Source organism: Crinia signifera, chromosome 4 (genome assembly GCF_055691185.1).
Source record: "Crinia signifera chromosome 4, ASM5569118v1, whole genome shotgun sequence".
Lineage (NCBI taxonomy): Eukaryota > Metazoa > Chordata > Amphibia > Anura > Myobatrachidae > Crinia > Crinia signifera.
In genome coordinates, this window is record NC_139220.1 from 72,173,257 (window position 1) to 72,189,612 (window position 16,356).

General features: G+C 43.4%; 1 protein-coding gene across 3 annotated transcripts in view; it reads left to right on the top strand.

The window, feature by feature from the left end:
* Nucleotides 1-308: 308 nt before the first annotated feature.
* ACSL6 (acyl-CoA synthetase long chain family member 6) overlaps nucleotides 309-16,356 on the top strand; it is a 226,455-nt gene continuing 210,407 nt past the window's right edge. For all 3 annotated transcript variants that reach the window (XM_083181844.1, XM_083181845.1, XM_083181843.1), the window contains exon 1: nucleotides 309-535. Coding sequence is in view for 1 of the 3 variants with exons in the window: in XM_083181843.1 (XP_083037969.1) it covers nucleotides 463-535 (73 nt within the window). In the remaining 2 variants the exon portion in view is untranslated. The remainder of the gene's footprint in view (nucleotides 536-16,356) is intronic.

Sequence of the window (16,356 nt, forward strand, 5' to 3'; positions counted from 1 at the left end):
AAAAAAGTGAAAAACCCATGTCGACCTTTTCAAGGTCAAGCTAATGCTTGCGTCAACCTAAAACCATGTCATCCTTTTTCATGTGTCGACCTATGGTCTGTTAACTAGTAAATGCACACTGATCATAGCATCCTCCATTCAATCCCTGCAATCCACAGTGCTGAGACCCACATACAGTATACTGCACACATCACACCACCACATTACACACACAGCAGAGGTTACTGCCGTACACTACACTGTCACTGACAGACACGTGCTGCTGGCAGAATCCCTGCAGCAGGAGGGGCAGGCAGTGAGGCAGCAGCATCATACTGAGGGAGGTCCCACCAGAGGGTAGGCTAATAATAATACTGCCCTACTACTGCGTGCGGTGCGCTGCTGTGTGATCCCACCTGCCGCTGCTCACTGCAGTGCCTGCTCTGCGACGCCCCCTTCCCTCTTTCTCCAGCTGAGTGCTCCATGCTGCAGCCGGCACAGGGAGACATGCTGACATTCCTCCTAGTGTCTGGTGGCTCCATCTGGCTGCTTATGGGTAAGTGACCTGCTTGCTACCCTCTACACCGCACACACAATCGCCCATCCATCGTGTCTCGTTATAAAAGATATCTCATTCTCATTGGAAGTAGAGGATGTCAGTGGAGCTACATCATCTGGGTACCAGTGTTGCTATGTTATAGCGTATTGTATGCTGCTTTCTTTCCATGTAATAAGGCTGCATGCATGCCGTGTATTGGAGCTATGATCTCATGTGACAGTAGGTATTAGTAGCTGCAGTGCAGCATAAAGCCTGCTATAGTGTACATAGGCATGACTCTGTGGTCTTACTGAGGCAGCATCTCCTTATGCGGCTTGCTCAGCATCCTAGAGGCTGTCTCTGCACTCAGTGGCACTGTACTGGGGGATGATGGGACATGCAGTATTCAGAATGCTGGTTAAGCTGTTATAGGCACTGTCAGGTCATATGCCATATTCTCATTGACATTTATAAATATTTCCAATTCTCTATGCAGCAAGTACAGTACCTAATGCCAGCTTGTGATGGGAACTTGTCTGTTGGCAGATGCATACTTGTTCTGTATGTAGGCACGTGTACTTATATGTAGGCACATGTGTACTTTATACCTGCACAATTGTACTCACACTGTATATTATGTATGTATGGACACATGTCTGCACTATGGCCTTTATTCAGATCTGATCACAGTACAAATTTGTTTGGAAAATGGGCAAAACCATGTGCACTGCAGGTGGGGCAGATGTAACATGTGCAGAGAGAGTTAGATTTGTGTGAGTTATTTTGTTTCTGTGCAGGGTAAATACTGGCTGCATTATTTTTACACTGCAATTTAGATTTCAGTTTCAACACACCCCACCCAAATGTAACTCTCTGTGCACATGTTACATCTGCCCCACCTGCAGTGCACATGGTATTGCCCATTTTCCAAACAAATTTGTACTGCAGTCATATCTGAATAAGGGCCAATATGTGAATGTATTTAGGATAAGGATCTCATCAGGTCAGGAAAGACTATTGCATACAGAACGCATTGTGGCCTGGATGGCACCTTGCTGTTGTCACAAGTCGGCTTGCACTAATACCGCATTGTGTCAGGTTCAGTGACCACAGCGATGATATGGGGGACAGACAGTGCATCTCCTTTGGGAACTAGTCTTTCACTCTTCCAATAAAATGACAGATGATCTGAGAGAGATGGACTTGTCTTGTGATCATGTGTGTATCTCATCATCTCATGTTATTTTCCCTCTGAAAGAGAAGTTTCCCTACAGCACAGTAACAATCCTACTCTTTAATATCATATTACCCTTAAGTAGGCAAAGACAGATTTTCACTGAGTAAATATTTAAAATAATGGGTTTGCGTAGCACTTACCAATGTTTAATGTTATAGAAATTGTATATTAATAGACCGTAATAGTTTAAATGCTGTTAGTCCATGAAGAGGTTTAGTAATAGAATCTTTGCATTAGCAGAGATCAAAACCAAGAGGAGTTTTTAAATGACTGCAAAATAATTTTATTTAAAGGTACCACTCGCACTATTGTGGTTAATCAGGGCCTGTGTCAGGCAAGGCCAGGATTGTCCTCAGATCCAGGTATCACTATTGGACCATGAGATATGCTCTGATTATTAGTACAAAAGGGAAGCAGATACATTTCTATTGTTTCTCTGCAGGGTAAATACTGGCTGCCTTTGCATGTAACTAATAGATTTTAGGCAGCTTTATTTTTACACTGCAATTTAGATTCAGTTTGGACACACCCATACGTGTTACATCCCCCCACCTGCAGTGCAGTGTGGTTTTGTCCATTTTTAACAAAGCTGAATCAGCACCATTACCAGGTCGTAGTTAATAAGCTCCTTAGTATTATATGCTATGGTAACTTGTACAAGCAGCCACTTCCTGGTGTATTTAATACTACTAATTAAAAATGCAAGGCATTTAATAGAAAATAACACTGGGTAACTACATCTCTATGGTAGGGACCAATTTGTTGCTCTAGACAAGATGTTAGCTGGCCCCGAAAAGGAAAAAGAAAACAATTTCACTCGTTTAGAGGCTCCCTGGAAGGTCCCTATACTCACTGGGTCCCCTAAGTTACCTAGGAAAGTGGTTAGGCCATCTATGCCGCATGGGACAGTCCTGCTCTAAAGGGTATACTTAGTAATCCCCTGCACAATTTAAATGTTCTATTTCTGATAATCACAGAGATGGGAAATCTTCATTACCACAATGTATTTTATTGAAATCACAGGTGCAGATAAGTGTTGATTAGCTCCTATTCCGCTGAATAGTTACTGCTTGCCCCATCATTGTTGTATTGAAGAGCTTTTCCTCTGCTCCCACATGTGTGCTGGGACTAATATGGTTCCTGTGGGAACCCTAACCCTATTGGAGAATAGCTCCAGTACTCTAACGCTGCTGTCAGTGATAAAATGCGCCCCAATGCTTTGTATGGGGAGTTATGGCAGAATACACCCCGGCAGACGGTGCTAACATTTGCAATAGCCTTCCCCGGAAATGGCTGTGATAAATTGGCAAATATGTCCTATTTTGCTGGATTCAGGGCTTTAAGCTTTTGCAAAAGAGAACCTCTAATGTATATTAAAGGCCAAAGTTGAAATGACTTAGAGTCTATTTACTAGATTTAAATAAATATATGATGGATTTATTCATAAAAGTATTTAATATGAGTTTGTGTGGTGATCGCTTGGGGCATGAGTAATAAATTAATGAATATTATTTATATGATGTTCCAGTGTCCAGCAGCTTTGGGAACCCACCAGTGGGTACCCTGCTTAGCTGTTCCACACAGCTATTTCCACACAGATAAAAAGATCTGCTGCTCTCTTGCCCTGGATGTACTGTGTGTATATGTATATGGTGTGTGTATATGTACAATGTGTACATTGTGCTCAGAAAGTGTCACAGTTTAGCATTGTTCCATATATCCAGTGCGACTTCCAGCTGAATATGTTACATTTGACATAGATCTAGATAACTGCATCATTGCCATTGCTGCCATTTAATCTGTGTATGTTTTTGGCTATAGTTTTTTTTTTTTGCAGTGTAATGAAATCTATCTATCCACATACATGCATGCATACCTTCCTACATACATACATACAGTATATATTGTCATCCTTATTATTACTGCATTGGACAATATTTCTTGATAGCTGGCCATCCGGAACACAGCATGCAGCCTCAAAGCTGCAGTTATAATGGTAAAACTAATGGAGAACAATATATGCTCTCTGTGCATGAACCACGTTGTTACAGATATACAGGAATACAATATATTTGCCAATTGTTTTACCCCCCCCCCCCCCCCCCTAAAAAAAATAAATAAATGAGGTTGCAGTTGCAGCATATTCACTGACAATGCATAAAAATCCTTTCTCCTCTCTGTTTAATACTCCAGGGTCCTATTGAGCATTTCTGCATGCTGTATGATGTTACTGATACAAGCTTGTCCATGATTTAGGGCCCCCATTAGCGGATTGCATTGCTTCCTCCTACTTGCAGTCACTGATCCATCAATATATATGCTCATTTCATTGTAGAATTCTCATTCTGGCCTCAGCACATACATATATAGAGATGGCCAGGCAGTAGGAGAGAGTCAGCAGATTTCTCTTATGTCAGCAGTGTGAATGGCTGGGCCTGGGTGCATCAGGCGTGGTGATGGATTCTTTCTGGTCTTTGCATCATTTTTCCTGTGTCCGTTTAGAACCTTCATCACTGATATTGCTTTGCCTGTAACATGCCTATTATATTGCGGTAAATACCAGTACCTACAGTATGGGAAAGAGAGACACATTGGAATTCATTTATTGACTGATAGAAAAGCTGACTACATGGAAAATTGATTTATTGCTGAATTTTGGCTTTGTAGCCCCTGCTCCAAATGACATTATGGAATCTAATCTTAGGCCTTGTGTCCATTGGGGCTAAATAGCATGTATAATTTAAGGCTAGTAAATGCTGGTAAAGGCTGATGGTGAACCCTATTGCTTGGTATGGTCCCATACCCACATACACCCGAGCGTCAGCTGTGGTGCAGTAGAATTATTAGCTGCTGTATGCTCCATTTCCTCACATGCACTGCAAGTAAATGCAAGGCCGTCAGTATAGCGACCTCCATTGACCAATCCTCAGCTGCCAGTGCAAATACTGATTACCACAATTGCAGTGACAACTTTCTGTATGTATAGAAAAGTCATGTTTGTCCATTATGCACACTACCCGCAATAGATGTAGATCAAAAGAAGTATATACAATTCATTCAAATAATGCAATTTCATTTGTATATGTTAATTTATAAAAAAAAAACGGTACTTATGTACTAACTGGGCTGCCGAAGCGTGGCGAGCCCCGCGAGGGGACGGTATTCTGTGTACGCTCGCCACGCTTCGGGCTCAGTGGCTCGCTACGCTTGCCAAAGGTTTATATCCAACTCCATGCCCACTTGGATAGTAGGGGTATGAAAAGGACCCCTTTTTCCCATTGAATTCCATGTTAAAATGGACTCAGTCCATTTTAACATTGAATCCTATGGAAAAATCGGGTCATCGATATGGTCGTATGCGATGTGATGCGATATCGCATCGCATCTGATTGTATGCCTTAAGTTAAGGCATACAATCAAAAAATCGGCAGCCCATATAATACATAAGTACCAAAAAAACTGATATATTTTATTTCTGGCTCCAGATACTTTATGGGATGTTGACCAATACATGACTTAAGCCCCGTACACACGGGGGAGATATATTGCTCAGCTATATATGGCTGAGCAATATATTGCCCAGTGTCTCCTTTTCATCAGCGACCAGAGATGGTTGCTGATGAAAACGAACCTCTGCTGGGGGGAGCCGCAGAGGTAATCAGCTGGTCGCAGGTGCAAGCTCCTGCGACCAGCGATTAGAATGGGTCTGAAAACGGGAGCGCGCACCCGGCGATTTATCACCGGGGCACACTCCCATCACTAGCAATATGGTTGCCTGCGACCATATTTCCAGCGATTTCAGCCCCCTATCGCCCCCGTGTGTACTCAGCTTTATACACTGCTATCTATTTATCCAGGGTGCTGAACATGTTGTGTAAGTGCACTGTCTGTCTGTGTGTGTGTGTGTGTGTGTGTGAGTGTGTGTAATGCATGGATTAGCTCAAGTTTCCTTTCAGTCTGAGATCACTGTCTGTCTGCACTAATTCTTTATTGCTCCCACCAAGTCCAAGGGGCTAATTCATCCCGCATTATTCCTAAAGTTTTTTGTGTTGCGCGCATGCAGGAAACATTCTGCGCATGCGCAAAACGGGTCCTGCCATTAAACCACAGAACAGCGAATGCCTCTGCCCGATTGACAGGCATTTGTGGGGATGTGCGGGAGCAGCTGGCATTTTCAGAAACGACCGACTGTCATGTGGTGAGGTGCAGTTTCCTTGGCCTTGCAAGCCGGGCTGTAAGGTTAGACTTACTCAGGCTGTAGTCGCAGAGGGACAGATCACCAATGCAGGCAGGGGTGGTATGGGTTATAGGGTTGGCACTATGAAAGTTGACATACATTAGGTCAACCACTAAATTTCGACAGGGTGTAGGTCGACCATGAAATAGGTTGATGTGGCTAGGGTCAACAGGGTCGGAAGGTTGACACAAGCAATTAGGTCGACAATGGGAAGATTGACAGTGAAAAGGTCAACATGAGTTTTTCATGTTTTTTTTGTCTCAAATTTGGATGTAAGTATGAGTGTACCGTGTCCCCTGTCGCTGCGCTCGCCATGCTATGTGCACAATATTACATTCTCCCTCCATGCCCTGGGGTATGAAATACTGCCTGCTTTGGGAAAAAAAACGTGAAAAACTCATGTCGACCTTTTGACTGTCGACCTTCCCATTGTTGGCCTAATGCTTGTAATGACCTTCCAACCCTGTCGACCTTAACCAGGTCGACCTATTTTATGACTCGACCTAAGCTCTGTTGACTTTTAGTGACTGACCCTATGTCGAACTTCATAGTGTCAACCTAGCGACCATATCCCGTGGTATGCGCCTCCTCCTGCATTTGCATTGCTTAAGGATTGCATATGATAAGCTGTTACAGGCTCAAAGTTACTTGGAGACATCCTATATAACAAAATGCTAACACTGCTCCTCTCCTCTATGGGGTGAATTCAAGTGGATTGCAAACCGGCAGCTACTAGATAGCTCCCGACTGAGAAACTCAAGTGTTGTTCTGGTGGCCGCTCACACCTGCCGGTGCTGATATTACTGTTATGATGTTCTGTTTGCCGGTGCTGATATTACTGTTATGTTGACAGGCTGGTAATCAGTGGCGTAGCTGCAAATTTTGCTCCCCCCTGCACATACGCCACCAGAAAAAGCACATAGGCCCCAACAGGAAAATAATAAAACACATCAGCACTGATAGAAAATACGGTACTCTTTACCTAGCACGGCGGGCATCGCGGCCATCAAATGCACTAAAAAACGGATGCGACGCGATGCCCGCGATTTCCCATAGGGAACAATGTTAAAAGTGTGATTGGACGCGATTTTACTGTTCAATGGCTCAATGCCCGCGATTTTTCCATAGGAAACAATGTTAAAAGGGCCACAGAGCCCAAATAGTCCCCCTGAAGTCTGAAATGGCCCCCACAATTGTTAACGCCACCCCACCATCAACGTGAACCCGAAGCGTGGCGAGCGCAGCGAGCCCGCGAGGGGCGGCGGTACGCGTCCTCCGACCTTTTCATACCCCCACTATCCACGTCGGCGTGGAGTTGAGAATAGAATAGTGTGGCGAGCGCAGCGAGCCTCCGAAGCGTGGCGAGCGGACGCGGATACCTTCACAGGTAAACGCGTCCCTTCGCGGGCTTCACAGGTATCCGCGTCCCCTCGCGGGGCTCGCCACGCTTCGGGCTCGGTGGCTCGCTGCGCTCTCCACACTATTCTATTCTCAACTCCACGCCGACGTGGATAGTGGGGGTATGAAAAGGTCAGAGGACGCGTACCGCCGCCCCTCGCGGGCTCGCCGCCCCTCGCGGGCTCGCCGCCCCTCGCGGGCTCGCTGCGCTCGCCACGCTTCGGGTTCACGTTGATCGTGGGGCGGCGTTAACAATTGTGGGGGCCATTTAAGACTTCAGGGGGACTATTAGGGCTCTGTGGCCCATTTAACATTGTTTCCTATGGAAAAATCGCGGGCATTGAGGCATTGAACAGTAAAATCGCGTCCAATCACACTTTTAACATTGATCCCTATGGGAAATCGCGGGCATCGCGTCGCACCCGTTTTTTTAGTGCCCGCGATTTTTTACCCCCGATGACCGCAATGGACATCGTGGGCGCCGTGCTAGGTAAAGAGTACCGAAAATACATACATAGGCCACCAAAGGAAAATAATCAAAACATTGGAGCCGATAGTAAAATATAAATTTACAATCTCAATGATCACACTGTGTCCATTGGGCATACTCAAGAAGCAACTCAAGGGCTATTTCTAAGCAATGAGTAGTTTGCTTAGAAATAAAGCACGGATTGCTCTGTGTGTATAACCCTGAGCAACGGCGATGCGTCGCCATCGCCTGACTAGATAGATACATTGTGCAGTATAATCTAGTTACATTTCCAGTGTTCTCACCAGAGAACACTGGTCAGCCCAGATCGATCCTGAAAGCCAGAGGGAGAGCGATAATGGGCACAGCCATCGTACTGGTGAAAAGGGGAACTGAGAAAAAAAAAACAATGCTTTAAGTGCCTGCTGCATATATAATTAATATATATATATATATATTTATTTTTTATATATATATATATATATATATATATATATATATATATATATATATATACCTATACCTATACCTTGTATATATCCACACCAAGGTTTTAAGATGGCACTCTGGAGACCTTCCAGTAATGAAAGTGGAACACTGTTTTCATTTTCATCACTCGAAAGTCTCTAGAGTGCCATCTTAGCACCTTAGTGGGAATATACAGAGGCTTATCCCTCAAGAAGAGGGTCACCGGTCAGGTACACCCACATATTTGGGTTAGCTAAGTGCTGGGGATACTGTGGATAGATAGATAATATGCAAAACACTGTACATATATTTTATATTACACACATACATATGTTAAAATAAAAAGTTATATAAGTACAGTTTTTGTAAATAAATAAATAATAATAATAAAATAAAGTAAGAGGGCTGCCTACCTGTGTCCACTCAGGCTGAGGGCAAGCAGCAGCAGCAGGTGTATATGCCCTGTGTATGCATACACAGGTTGCAGTCCCTGGAGCCCGCTTTCATAATTAGGAGGAGAAGAGGAGCTGGCCGGGCCCGAATCCCTGTGTGCAGGAAGTGGGGGGAAGAGAGGCTGATGCTCACTGGTCCTGGATGGTGGGCATACAGAGAGCACTGGTGGCGCCATTGTTATCTTATCATGAGGGGAGCCGCTCTCTTCAATCTGTCTCCTGCGCTGTGCTGTCAGTGCGACAGGCGCAGCACAGTGCAGAAAGTATTAACAGCTGACAGCAGGAGGGGCGGCAGAGCAGGGAGTGCTCAGCCTGCAGCTTTCAATCTCGGCAGCAGGGACCCGGCAGTTCAGCGCCGTTCTGCCTCCCTGCTGCAGCCCCGCGCAGAGCCAGAAGTATGGCAGGGATTTGGCTTTCTGACATGACTGCCCGCGGCCGCCTGCCTCCCGTGCTCAGCCAGCGCGGGGGTAGCGGCAGGCAGCACTGTCAGTCACAGTCACTGTCAGTACGCCGGGCGGGTGCCGGTGCCTGGCGCCCACACAGTCCCCCCTGCCGCTCGCTCCCCCAAGCGGCAGCGTGGGCTGCCTTACATAAGTTACGCCACTGATGGTAATTAGTTTGTTAGAAACAGCAAATAAAATGCTGCTTCTGGTTTATTGCTTATAACAGTGAACTACAGTAGCACTTCCTTGTATTGTCAAAACCATTACAAGTAAATGTCTTTCAGACAGGAATACTAATATTTTCAAAAGGAAAACTTACTTTAGTGTTTGTCTTCTTTCATTATAATGTACCTTTAAGGCTAGTGTAAATAGAAGCAATCCTGCTTATATACTTTACTGGTAAGCCCGCTTGAAGAAAATGCTTTGAAAGCTAGTCTGCTACCTTGTGATTGCCCCTGTGTTTGTGCATGTGTGATAGAGAAAGGGATGTAGTTTCACTCGCTGCCACCAGATGGCAGTGTTTCAGAGACACACAAACGGGCACAAGGCATATATATGTGCCCGACACACAAAATAATTGTGTGTGTGTGTATATATATATATATATATATATATATATATATATATATATATACAGGTCGAGTATCCCGTATCCGAATATCCGTTATCCGAATTATTCCGAAATACGGACATTCCAGAAAGTGAAAAAAAAAAATTTTTTTGCTAGAAACTCACTGGGGACATTTGTAACAGCATCACTGGGGACATGATATGTAACTGGCACTATATATGTACAAGACAATGATTGCTTGGCATTCAAATTCAGTGCTGAGATAGTACACACATTTTGTTTCACGTTTTGAAACCTTGTTTTTTGAACAATTAAAATATATTTGTGTGTATTTTATGTGGTATTAAAATATATTTGTGTGTATATTATGTGTTTATACAGCATAAATGCAAGATACTTCAAAATACATCATTGAAATATTAAAATATTCCGAAATACGGAATAATCCGTTATCCAAAATTCTCCTGGTCCCGAGCATTTTGGATACGGGATACTCAACCTGTGTGTGTATATATATATATATATATATATATATATATATATATATATATATATATATATATATATAATGTGGTCTATGGTGCACAGTTAGCGCTTACACTCACTTCGTGTTTTACCAGTGTTTAGTGTGAGCTGTGACAGTAGTGAAACACGTAAATTTGTGACATAAACAATAATGTAATAAAACTATAAAAAACACTCCAGAGTTTGTGCTGTGTCGCCAGAGGTCATCAAGGTTGTCCTAATTTCCGTAGGACAGGAAAGTACATGTGCAAAGAAACACTGAAGGCACATATACATATATTTACAGGGGCAAATTTACGGGGGAGGGTGCCCCTAGGCACAACAGTAATGGCCGCCCCCCTTCCCTAATTTAATTATTTTCATTGATTAGTTATAAGCCCTCAATTAAGTGTGCCATTTAATTATAATAAAAAAGCCACTGATTTTTTTGTTTGAATTATGCATACATTTTAATTATTATCATCCTTTATTGATATTTACTAAGTAGGATAGCTAACAGTGCCAGTATGTGCATGTCCTATCCATTTACACTCTATTCAAGATGGCATTTGTTACAGTACAATGGAATTATTTTGCAGTTATTGGTGCATTTTAGGCTGACAGTCCTAAAACAAGCAACCAAGTGCCGCCCCCCAACATGTGCCTCCCCTAGGCACGTGCCTCACCTGCCTAATGGGAAATTTGCCACTGTATATATATATATATATATATATATATATATACAGTATATGATGGCCAGAGAACTTGATCAATCATGGGTAGATATATAAACAAATACCACTGATAAGTGACCTAAAGGTGTAAACACTGCATAATACTTACATCTGTTATGTTTATGTAATTATGTAGCCTGTAGGAGCAGCAGTCAGAGGGTCTATTACTAAGGAACAACTTTGAGGCATGGATATGAGGTGAGGGGATCCATGGGCTGAGTCTGATGTTATGTGACTGTTCTGCATGTGTGGGACAATGCAGGATACCTGGTCATTAACATGAGCTGCTTTGTGGAGCAAACACTGCATAAGCACTTCTCTCAGCTTATACTCAGCCACAGCAATGGCCTGGGAGGGTCATAACCCACACGTCAGTATCCCATTAGCTGCCTTATCTTTTTTATGTTCCTAAAACCCTTTCTAAATACAAAAACTATTTTAATTCTTTTGAAATACTGTCACACTAGGAAATTGTATTTCATTGTTTTAAAATAGAATCAGTACTTCCATTTACTTATCTAAAATCTGCATTGGTCTTTTTATATTTATGCCCTTCTTTCGCATTGTGGCACCAAATACTATATTCACAATCATCCTAATTCCAATAATTGCAACTGTGTTGTCACCTTCAAGTGCACTGGGGGAACAGGGTGGGGGTAGTAACTGTGTCCTCTCCTGTGACATCATACTAGTGCTGCATCCAGATGATATAGTATTAAAGTAACTAGAAAACCCTCCTTGTCCCCATATATCGAAAGCTATTCTCTGCCTGTTATCATTTTGGAATGTGCTTTTACACACAATATGGCAGCAATAGAAATACGATTAGCTGTTGTGTAAATCTGGTTCTACTGCATATTACATGATATATTCACACACTGACAATGGCTAGCATTATATAGATTAGAACTGCTCTGATTTCCTCAGCTGTGAATTGATTACAAATAATTAGTTGCAGTTTATTACCAATAATTAAATGTCTGTCGACACTCAGCTGTACGCTCATATTCTGAGTGGATGGCACTACAGGGATAACTGCATATGACATCCTATAATAAAAAAAGAAGATTAGTGTGGATTAAGGCCATGCAGAGAAAGCATGAAAAAACCCGAACGACCTCAAGATCATTTATTGCAGCTATTTTAGGTCACTGCAGCCTGCTCCTCACACGTATTCTGCCACTGTGGGAGCAGAGGGAGCGGATGCAGGCTGCCTCACTGCATTCAGTCATAAAAGAGCACAGATTTATTCATGCTCCAAAAAGGAATCGGATCACATTCTCCACCAATCAAGGCTTTCAGCTCACAATATGACGTACACTGATTTGCTCTGCAATATCAAACTGTCCGGGAAGGGATTAGTTTGTGACATAAAAGCAGCTGACTCTCCCATGATATCTGGTGATGTTTACCTCACCTTAACGAGCGTAATGAACTGGTAGAAGAAACCATAGAATTATAGTTAGGGTGGAGGTTGCATTGTATGTTGTGCGCATGCAGCCTGAGAGGATTTCATTTATAGACTAGGAAATATGTACAGTTGCAGCGCAAAATACATTTCAGCTAGGCCGCACGATGCTAGCATTATTACTGCCTCACTGCACTGGGATCTTGGATTCAATTACCACCACAGCCCCAACTACGTGGTGTTTGTATATTCTCCTTGTGCTTGCTTAGAGTTCGTCCCACACACCTAAAATACAGGGTATGGTCACTAGGTCGACAAGCATTAGGTTGACACCATTAGGTCGACATGCATTAAGGTCAACATGCAGGAAGGTTGACATGACTGTAGGTCAACATGGGTCAGGTTGAGAGGGTCATTAGGTCGACACAAGCATTAGGTTGACATGGGGAAAGTCGACAGTCAAAAGGTCGACATGGGGTTTTCACTTTTTTTTTAAGCCGACATGTGCCGACAGGCGGCATTTTATGCCCTACCATCCACTATGGCGTGGTGGGAGAATAAAATAGTGTGGCAAACGTAGCGAGGCACTGTACCTGAAGCATGGCGAGCGCAGCGAGGGGACATGGTGCTACGTTTCAGTGTCCATGTCAACTGTTTCAAAATTCGGGACAAAGTTTTGTGAAAAACCCCATGTTGACCTTTTGACTGTCGACCTTCCCCATATCGACCTAATGTTTGTGCCGACCTAATGACCCTGTCGACCTTACCCATGTCAACCTACTGGCATGTCAACGTTAATGCATGTCGACCTAATGGTGTTGTTTATTGTTTATACTTTATGCTGTTTACTTGTTACCCACCTGGCTCCTGCACAGCAAACCGAAAACAAATTCCTAGTATACGTAAGTATACCTGGCCAATAAAGCTGATTCTTATTCTGATTGACCACCATTCTGTCTACGCAATGATCCATACCCTAAAATACACGTCAGTGGGTCAATTGGCTCTCAACAAAAAAGATGTACTCTATTGTTTATGTATTTAGTAGGGAACATTCAGGTTGGATCACACATTCGAATGTGCTTGCATCCCACAATAGCAAATGCCTCTTGGAAGGGCTGGGAGCAGACAGCATTTCCTTGGCCTCGCAAGCTGGGCTGCTTCAGGCAGTCTGAGAAAAGGAGCCCACACACGCACCGTTGCCGGCGGTGCGATGCTGTACGATGGGGTGCGCGCTCCCGTGGCACCTCATCGTACAGTACAAAAAGTATATGCTGCACATACTTTTTGTACTAGCTTTTTCTAGCATAGCATCGCATTGCATGCACATTGTATGCACAAGGCATACGATGCGATGCTATGTGTGCTAGTTAAGCACAGAACGCACGCCGGGATCGGTGTGTGTGTGGGCTCCATAAGGTTAGACTTAGTGGGGAAAGGTTCTGCACAGAGTTATGCCCACCCCGGGTGAAGAGGGTCAGAGGTCTCTCCACCCAGTGGTAGGGTTTGGTTGTACCAACTATCTTATTAGTATAATTTCCAGTTTGGGAGAAAGATTTCAGGTTAATGGTGCTCCCCTGAGTCAAAATGCAAATACAAAAAGACAGGAGGAGAAACGAGTCTTCTTTTTCCGCCTGTCTTTTTGTAAGGTTAGACTAAAGGCCCCCTTATACTTGTTCAACTTATTGTTCAACAAATTGAACCTTATTGACTTGAGATTTATCCTATGTGCAGGAGGTTCAATCTCATCCAATCTCTTGGGGGTTTATTCTAGTTCATTCTTTCTGAGAAAATCCTTCTTAGATAGACAAAACCATGTGCACTGCAGGGGGGCAGATGTAACATGTGCAGAGAGAATTAGATTTGGGTGAGTTATTTTGTTTCTGTGCAGGGAAAATACTGACTGCATGATTTTACACTTCAATATAGATCTCACTTTAAAGAAAAACCCCACCCAAATCTAATTCTCTCTGCACAAGTTACATCTGCCCCCCCCCCCCTGCAGTGCACATGGTTTTGTCCATCTAAGAAGGATTTTGTCAGAAAGAATGGACTAGAATAACCCCCTTGGTTATACCCAATGGCAAGGGATTGTGGATTGTGTCCTACACATCAGGCACATAAGATTTTGTCAGACAGATTGACTTAAATTGGATGAAATCTTACAAAATCTCACAAGTGTAAGGGGCCCTTTACTCAGGATGTACTCTATTTTTGTTATTTATTCAATGTTATGCCAAGTTTTGTCTCCCTGTATTGTTACTTTGTACGGCGCTGTGAAACACTTGTGGCGCCTTATAAATAAAAGTATAATAATAAGGCTGCAGTTGCAGAGGGATGCTGCAACCAATGGTAGTGATGTTCCTCTTAAACTGTGATCGCAAATGCAGGCAAGCAGTGGTATGCATCCCCCTCCTGCATTTTTTAATTGCTTACAGATTGCATATGCTAAGCTGCTGCGAGCAGTTTAGCATATGCAATGCTTACTGAATATGCTGTATGTGCACTATAAAGTATTATGGCTAGGTAAGAGTGGAAAACATTTCTTCTTTAACCCAAGTCTTCCGTTAAAACATTGTTACTAACAGGTTTAAAATACACACTGATTATTGCACATTAGTCAATCGTAATGTACTTTATGTAATGAGGTGCATACGGGGTGATAGTCACTGAGCTGTTTATGGGAGATTTTATATGGTGGTATCAGGTACTGTTCTTATTAGTCTGTAAAATAGCTGATTTGGGATAGGTCTAGAAAGGGGCAGGCTGTGTAGCCAGTTGTTCTGTGTCCTGTAGGAAGCCAGCTCTTACAAAACGTGTGTTCAGAGTGGTCACAAGAACTTTTAGGACCTTGGACAGGGCTAATCTTCTGAGCTCCTTAAAATGATTCAACAAATACACAAATTGTTTAATTTAGGTGTAAGGTCAAAACTCTCGAAGGATTGACAATTTGCCAGCTATATTTCAAATAATTAGAGCAAGCATGTGACAACTCCAATCTTGCCTGTCCTCTAAAGCCCCATACATACGGGGCGACTTGAGTCCCCTGCTGAGCTCAGCACACATCGCTGCATACATCGCTCAACACACATTGGGGCAGATGTATTAAACCTGGCGAAGAGATAAACTGGAGATAAAGTGGAAGGAGATAACGCACCAGCCAATCAACTCCCAACTGTTATATTTCAAACATAGTTGATTGGCTGGTGCGTCAACACCTTTCACTTTATCTCCAGTTTATCTATTCGCCATGCTTAATACATCTGCCCCATTGCTGCATACATGTGATGCACCTGCGATGTGTGCTGATAGGTGATCAAAGCAGGATAGACAGTGCCTGCACTGTGGGGGCCATTCAGACCCGCTCACTGCGCAATTAATTTGCTACCCCGTGTGATGTTTGGGGTTTGCGCATATGCGAATATGCACATGTGCATACCTCTGGAGCAAATTACTTTGGCAAGTGTGACACTCGCTGGGGCGTTCTCTCCATGATAGATGGGCTCCAGGAGTGGCGGGAAGGGGGCGGACGTTGGGTACCACCCAGCATTTCATAGCCATGCCCACAAAAATGGTGCGCCCATAGAAACGCTGGGCATACCCCATGTCAATGCCTGCCTGACGTCTAGACTGACCAATCTCATATCAGTTCCACAGTTAGCACCACAGCTCCAACCCCCCCGCCCCCCTCCACAGTAAGTTTGACTCCATCATCACTGCTAAGACACTCCCACTTCTGTGTTCCATGCCAAGCGCTTTACCTTTGAAAGATCTCTTCACTGATTCTATAAAAAGCATTGACGTTGCAAACTAGTATCTGCCGATAGGATTGTTGTGGTGTGTACACACGGGTACAATCAGCATGAGATTTTTACTATATAGTCAAAATCGCATTGGGATTGCATGCAGATCGCATAG